At 43.4% G+C, this 8,284-nt stretch overlaps 1 protein-coding gene across 1 annotated transcript; it reads left to right on the top strand.

The window, feature by feature from the left end:
- Positions 1–1,352: 1,352 nt before the first annotated feature.
- CPHXL (cytoplasmic polyadenylated homeobox like) lies at positions 1,353–7,680 on the top strand. Its single transcript, XM_023226761.2, is given in 4 exon segments — positions 1,353–1,417; positions 3,535–3,728; positions 6,747–7,652; positions 7,654–7,680. Coding segments are annotated over 4 exon segments (1,152 nt in total). The 5' UTR covers positions 1,353–1,392.
- The last annotated feature ends 604 nt before the right edge of the window (positions 7,681–8,284 follow it).

The following is an 8,284-nucleotide window of genomic DNA, read 5'->3' as shown; positions in this document are numbered from 1 at the left end:
GTAAGGTTCTGTTCTTATAGAACCACCTCCAATACCAAGGTCTGTATCATTCAGGGTTCAATCAGAGAAACAGCAGTGTTCTGAAGTCAAATCCCATAGTGAATTACTGAGCTATATAAAACATATGTATGTGTGTTTATATTATAAATATATAAATACATATACAATACACATACATACTCATACATATAGAGAGAGACATATACGTGCCTTAGTCCATTTAGGCTGCTAAAACAAAATACCATAGATGGGCTACTTTATAAACAACAGAAATTTATTTCTCACAGTTCTGGAGATGAGGAAGTACAATCAGGTTTGGCGTCTGGTGAGGGCCCATTTCCTCCTAGACAGCCATCTTCTCACTCTAATCTCATATGGCAGAAGAATCACAGAGGTCTCCTCCCTCCCTCCCCCTCTCAGCTCTCTGATAAAGACACTAATCCCTTTGAAGAGGACTTCACCCCCGTGACTCAACCACTTCCTAAAGGCCCCACCTCCTAATACCATTACCTTGTGGGGGAGGATATTGACCTATGAATTTTGATGCTACATAAACATTCAGATCATAGCAATACAGAACTTACTTCTATAACTGTAGAGGCTGGATAGGCAGGAATAAAGTTTGTGGCAAGCCCTTTGGAAAAGCAGTCAAATGCCTGAGGCACCAATTGAGCACGGGTGGGAATTTTTTTAATTTTCATATAAATCAGATAGGGTCTCACCGTGTTGCACAGGCTGGTCTTGAACTCCAAGGCTTAAGTGATTCTCCTGCCTCAGCCTCCCAAAGTGTGGGGATTACAGGCATTGGACACCACACCCAGCCAGATGTGTTTTCTGGCTTCCCTCCAGAAAAACCTCAGCTTTTCTCTTAAGCCCTTTCACTGATTGAATTGAACCCACTCAGCTTATCCAAAATATTCTCATTTACTGAAAGCCAGCTGATTATATAAACTAATCACATCTACAAAATGCCTTCACAGCCACGCCTAGATTCATGGTTTATTGAAAAAATAGGGAGTGTAGAGCAGCCAGGTTGACTGGTCTACATCGCAATGATGAAAAGACATGAGTTTCAGACAAGGAAAACAAAAACTACAAAGTAAGGTAAGGACATTCTTATAATGTAGAAACTAACGTAACCAAATCAAAATAATTAAACGAGTCATTTAGAAAGGTATTATTAAAGAGGCAAAATCGCCTAGTAGAATCTGTACTTCTACTTAATCTAATTACTTCAAGTGTCTTTCTACAGGTGTTAAATATTTAATGAGGGGATTAAATTGAAAGGTATTTAAGAAAAGGGTGGGTCACCTTGACCCTACATAAAGCCTGTGTCTTGGGAGCTGCTCAGTTACTCTCTGATCTCCGTGGAGTCCGGGTCTTCTACCCAAGATGAATTCGGATGGCACTTCAGGTGGTAAGTTCCCATCAGCTTTTTCCTCCGTTCTTTGGTAATGCTACATGCCTTGCTTTTTTTCTTTTTTCTTTTTTTTTTTTTTTTTGAGACAGAGTCTCGCTCGGTCGCCCAGGCTGGAGTGCAGTGGCCGGATCTCAGCTCACTGCAAGCACTGCCTCCTGGGTTTACGCCATTCTCCTGCCTCAGCCTCCCGAGTAGCTGGGACTACAGGCGCCGCCACCTCGCCCGGCTAGTTTTTTGAAATTTTTTTAGTAGAGACGGGGTTTCACCGTGTTAGCCAGGATGGTCTCCATCTCCTGACCTCATGATCCGCCCGTCTTGGCCTCCCAAAGTGCTGGGATTACAGGCTTGAGCCATCGCGCCCGGCCTCCTTGCTTTTTTTCAAGTCGAAGTTTAAAGCACAAACACGGTTAGAGGTACAGATTGTTGCAGCAGCAGCTGTTTTTCGCTGATAAATTGTTAGAACAGCCATGGGTACTTTGAAGTTGGACTCTTGAAATTCAAATGTAAAATGGCAGCCGTGAGTCCCCTACAAGTGATATCTACCTAAAATTTTAATGTCTCCACTTTAAGTGGAGAAAAGAATATATGAACTACTTAATGCATACTACAGAATTTTATTAAGATGTATTACTTTCTATTACAAAGTACCAGTTCTTATGTATCTTTCTTAACCTTCGCAATTGTCTCATGAGTTTTACCTCTTTCATTAATTTTCCTCCTCCCTACTGCTTCCTCTTTTGGTAATTTTGTACATTTTCAGTAAATTCTCTCTTTGGAAACTTAGGTCATTGATTATAATTTTCTAATATGTACATTTAAGTGTTTATCCAATTTAGTATGACTTCGGTTGTATGCCTAAAGTAAAAATGCACAGTAACAATTAATAAAACAAGGAAGCCAAAGCAGGGGGATCAATTGAATTCAGGAGTTTGAAACCAGCCTAGGCAGCATAGCAAAGTACTATCGCTACAAAAAAAAAGAGAGAAAGAGAGAGAGGCTGGGCGGGCGCGGTGGCTCACTCCTGTAATTCCCAGCACTTTGTGAGGCCAAGGCGGGTGGATCATGAGGTCAGGATATTGAGACCCTCCTGGCGAACACGGTGAAACCCCGTCTGTACTAAAAATACAAAAAATGAGTCGGGCGTGGTGGCGGGCGCCTGTGGTCCCAGCTACTAGGGAGGCTGAGGCAGGAGAATGGCTTGAACTGGGGAGGTGGAGCTTGCAGTGAGCCGAGATGGCGCCACTGCACTCCAGCCTGGGCGAGAGAGCGAGTCTCCATCTCAAAAATTTAAAAAAAATTAGGAAGGCACGGTGGTGGTGCATACGTGTAGTCTCAGCTACTCCAAAGGCTGAGGTGCAAGAATCGCTTGAACCCAATAGGCGGAGGTTGCAGTGAGCTGAGACCATGACACTGCACTCCAGCCTAGGCGACAGAGGGAGACTCTGTCTCAAAAATAAATAAAAAAAAAGAAGGATTTAATTGAAATATAGTGTGCGTGCTAAAAATAGCGAATATTTATACGTTTAATTTAATGAATATTCACAAACCAACTATGGAACTCGGAGAGCACTCAGATAAAGAGAACGTAGTGGCACCCAGAGGCCTTTGTTCGGTTCCTTTCAGGCTCCGACTCCGTTCCCTCAGTAGCCCACATCCTGCCTTTCAATCAGTATAGATGAGTTTTTCCTCTTATACATTACAGTGATGAAATAATATTCTTCTGCAATTAGTTCTAATTTTAAAGATAAATTCTCGAATCCAGATAGTAAATATGTTAGGCTGTGTGGACCCTAGACACATTTGAGCCTCAACTCTGCTACTGTGGCTTGAAAACAGCCATAGACAATGCGTACGTGAATGAATGTGACTGATGTTTCGATAAAACTCTATTTACAAAATCAGGCAACTGGCTGGATCTGGCCCATAGGCCTAGAGTTAGCCAATTCCTGCTTTCATTTGTAATTTTATTATTGTGGGTAGCTATGAGGTCACGCCTGGATTTCACCTTGGGAAAGGGAGGGAATCAATGGTGCTAACACTGTTTGGAAGTCTTCTTTGGTCTGGTAATTACCAATATTCTCCAATGTTCTTCTCTCTGTTGATACTTTTGTCAGGTTTCCCAGCCGAAGAGAATCATCATAATGAAGAAAGACAAACAAACAAAGAAAGAAAAACAAAACACCGACATAAATTTTCCGAAGAATTACTGCGGGAACTCAAGGAAATATTTGGAGAAAACTGTTATCCTGATTACACAACTAGGAAAACACTGGCCAACAAATTTGAATGTCCAGTGAATGTAATAGATGTAAGTTCAAGATTTTTTTTTTTTGAAACAGGGTCTCACTCCTGTCACCCAGGCGGATTTACAGTGGCACAATCACAGCTCACTGCAGCTTCCACTTTCCGGGCTCAGATGATTCCCCCACCTCAGTCCGCTGAGTAGCTGGGACTACAGGAGCACACCACCCTGCTGGGCTTCGTCATTTTTTGTAAAAAATGGGGTCTTACCATGTTGCCCAGGCTGATCATGAACTCCTGGGGTCAAGAGATTCACCCGCCTCAGCGCCCCAAAGTCCTGGGATTACAAGCATGGGTCACCACATCCAGCTGTTTCCTATAACATTAAAGGGCAATGAGTACAGATGGAGGTAGAATGCAGGGGATTGGATAGGAAGGTACAGAATTCAAAGAAATGGGAGAGAGCAATTAAAATATATATGTATATACAGTTAATCATCCATATCCACTGGGTCCACATGCAGATTTGGAAAGTTAAAAAATGAAAATAGGATGGGTGCTATGGCTCTCGTTTCCAGCCCTGATCACATCACTGCATTCCAGCCTGTGTGACAAAGTGAGACTCTGTTTCAAAAACAAGGGGAGGTCGGGGTTGGCGGGGGAGCACAAATAACAATACAAAAATTTTAAAATGATACAAATTTTAAAACAATACAGAATAAGAAATATTTATGTAGCATTTGTGTTATATTAAGTATCAGGTATTGTATGTCATCTAGAGATGGTTTAAAGCATATGAGAGAACATGCATAGTATATATGCAAATGCCACACCATTTCATAGGTATGAGGGACTGAGACATTCTCAGATACTGGTATCCGTAACCAATTTCAGAGAAAATTGTACACACGCACACAACAATATGAAAAATATTTTAAGCAGTATATAGCATTTAATTGCATAAGAAATAGTATCATGTACTTGTGAAAATACAGTGGGTATGTATTGTGAAAACCAGACTGCAGTGAGGCAAATTTGGAAGCAGTGGATGAGTTGATGCTGCTGTAGTTAGCGGTGGTGATGGTGGTTTGGGCCAGCTTGCTAGCTGTGCAGGTGGATGAGACTAATGAGACTGTAGATGTTTGAGATGAAGCTGACAAAGTTTACCATGTGTGGGATATGCTGTGAAAGATAAGGTGGACTCAAAGGTTACTTGGACGTTTGACTTAAGTCTATGGAAGATGAGAGTTGCCTTTTACTAAGGAGGGGACCTAGGGAGGAGCAGGTGTGTCAGAGAAATCAAAATTTGCATTTTGGACACATGAAGTTTCATATGTCAGATAAACATCCAAGTGGAAACGCTAAGTCAACAGTTGAATATGCACTTCTGAAGGGTTGGGAGAGCACTTAGCTAAGATTTAAATCTGAGAGTTGTCTGCTAGTGAGCTGACTGATGGGTGGTAGCCCCTAGTAGCTTCAGAATGAGGGTTGAAAAGATCCAGGCAGGATTAGAAAATGGGGACTTTCAACCCCATCCTCCAACTTCTGGAGAGGAGATGGAGCTGAAGGTTAAATTGATCAATAGCCAATTTAACCAATAGCCAATGGCTTAATCAATCATGACTATACAATAAAGCCTCCAGGAAAAAAAAAAAAAAAGGACTGAGTTTGAAGAGGGTCCAGGTAGTTGAACATGTGGAAGTTCCTGGAGGTGGCTTGTCCAGGGAAGGCAGGAAAGCTCTGCATCCTTTGCCCTATATCTCACCCTATGCATCCCCTCATCTATATCCTTTGTAATATCCTTTCTAATCAACTGGTAGACCTAAGTGTTTCACTTAGTTCTGTAAGCCACACTGGCAAGTTAATCAAACCCAGAGAGGAGGTCAACAGTAGCCCTGACCTGAAGCCAGTCAGTCAAAAGTTTCAGAAGCCCAGACTTGCAACTGGCATCTGAAAGAGGGGCAGTCTTGCAGGACTGAGCCCTCAACCTGTGGGATCTGACAGTATTTCCAGGTATGTAGTGTCAGAATTGAACTGAAGGACACCCAGCTTGTGTGCACTGCAGAACTGTTGGCCTGGTGTGTGGAAAAACACATTTGCTCACACAAGGCTTTCCCTGTTGATTGTTGTGGTATGAGAGCAGAGGAAAAATGGTTTCTTTTTTTTCCCTCAGAGTCATACAACAAATATATGCTCAGGAAGTTATTCAAACAATTGTACTCTTTAGTTGTAACCTGTGAACCAATGCATGTAAGAATTATGTCCATATAAGAAACAGAAAAGTGGTCCAGGTGCAGTGGCTCATGCCAGCACTTACATTTTTTGTAAAATACAAGTAATCCCAGCACTTTGGGAGGCTGAGGCGGGCAGATCACCCGAGGTCAGGAGTTCAGCGCCAGCCTGGCCAACATGGCGAAACCCCATCTCTACTAAAAAACAAAAAAATTAGCCAGGCATGGTGATGCACCTGTAATCCCAGCTACTCAGAGTCTGAGGTAGGAGAATCAGTTGATCCCAGGAGGCGGAGGTTGCAGTGAGCCGAGATTGTACCACTGCACTCCAGCCTGGGCAACAAGAGCAAAACTCTTGTCTCTTAAAAAAAAAAAAGTGAAGAAAAGGGACAGAAATGTGGATGTCAGAAAATACACCACTAATTCTCCTTACTGGGAGAGTATGAGTAAAGTAGCAGGGCTGTGTGAATAATGCACGACTAGGTGGGACAGCTGGGAGCCTCTTCTGTAGCACAGAGTGGGTTTCTTAGTGAACAAGAAGAACATTGCGTATGGGTCACAAACAGGTTGGGGAGAGACTCTGGAGAGCCATGGTTTACATGTAAACCATGGTGTCACTGTCTCCAGTGAAGGAGGTTATGGTTCTAGAAATGCACAGTGCATGACCTGTGTTACCGCATGTGCCTCCTAGGATAGATTGCCTTTATTATGTATATGCTTTAATGTCAGCAGGCAAGTCAGGGATTCTGTTTGGAAGAGGCTTAAATAGAAAAATCCTCCTACATTAAGGAATGCATATAAGAATATATTCAGATAAGTAGAGTTAATAAAATAATATTATCTTTTCTCTCTAGAATTGGTTCCAAAATAAAAGAGCCAGACTTCCACCTGCAGAAAGACACAGAATATTTGTTCTTCAGAAAAAGCATTATTTTCCAGTCCAAGCCCATCCATTTTTAAGCTGCCAGGAGGCCCAGGCTGCAGCTCCCAACTATGCCACAGAGCAGAGCTTCTCTGGAGCCCAGGGGGTTTTGATTAGAAGAGCTGGTTGCTCCCTTCTGGAGAAACAGAAGATTCCCAGTCAACAGATGGGCTACAATTGCTTCTCTTTGGAGAACCAAGAGATTCTCAGTCAACAGGTGGGCCCCCAGTGTTCTTATCTGGAGAAACCGGGGATTCCCAGTCAACAGGTGGCCTCCCAGAGATACCATCTGGTCACAGGCACTGGAAAGCAACCACGCTGTGCTTTGGAGTATGGAGGTGACACAAGAAGTGGGCATTCTACTGACTATCGTTTTCTCAGCTACAACTCTGCAGTATGCCTTCATCCTCCTCCATCTTCTGTGCCATATTTTCATGGAGAAAGGACTGAAACCAGGGAAAGCCAGCATGCAAGTCCCTTCCTTTTGGATTATGCTCAAGGCGCATATGGGGTGAAGAAAGACCATTGTCATTGCTCATTCTCTCTCTCACTGCTGCGAGAACAGCAGCAGAATGATTGGCAGTATCACCCGCAGCAGCACCAACAGCCTCAGAATTACTTAGAGGGGATGATGGTCCAGGAACGGCTGCCGATGGACTCAGGCCCTTGGGATCTAGGGAAGCAGTGGCCCTCGGCTCCGTCACAGCTGCAGAGTCAACTGCCTCAGAATAATGGAAAGCCGTTGTGCTCTCAACTGCAGCACGTGCCTCCCCAAATAGCTGCCGACTCACCCCTGCTGTGTCTGGGGCAAGATATGCAGGAAGGGGCTTCAGAGCAACCCCAGGGCCCAAGTGCAGCAACTTTAAGGTGAGGAGTAGGCAAGGGTCTGCAGCAGGGAACCAAGGATGCAGCTCTGCAAAGTAGTGCTAAGTGTCAGAGAACCAGTCACCTACACAGTAGCCCAAGGCAAAGCCCTTACCAGAAGCCTCCACATTAATAAAAACAACAACAACAAAAAAAAAAAAGCCAGTGAGGTTGTTTGAGCCCAGGAGTTCAAGAAAAGCCTGGACAACATGGTGAGTCCCTGTCTCTATAAAAAACTTTTTTAAAAAATTAGCTGGGCATGATGGTGTGCTCCTGTGGTCCCAGCTACTCAAGAGGCTGAGACAGGAGGATCACTTGAGCCCAGCAGTTCAAGGCCAGCCAGGGCAATATTGGAAGATCCCATCTCTACCAACAAAACAAAACAAAAAAATAAAACTAAACAAAAAAAATTTAGCTAGGCATAGTGGCTTGTGCCTATGGTCCAAGCTACTTCAGAGGCTGAAGTGAAAAGATCACTTGAGCCTGGGAGGTAGAGGCTGCAGTGAGCCGTGATCATTCTACTACACTCCAGCCTGGGTGACAGAGTGAGACCCTGTCTGTGAAAAATAAAATAAAAAAGAAGAAGAAAACTAAAACTGTCTACAG

Source organism: Piliocolobus tephrosceles, chromosome 17 (assembly GCF_002776525.5).
Source record: "Piliocolobus tephrosceles isolate RC106 chromosome 17, ASM277652v3, whole genome shotgun sequence".
Taxonomy (NCBI): domain Eukaryota; kingdom Metazoa; phylum Chordata; class Mammalia; order Primates; family Cercopithecidae; genus Piliocolobus; species Piliocolobus tephrosceles.
This window is presented reverse-complemented; position numbering and strand designations above follow the sequence as displayed.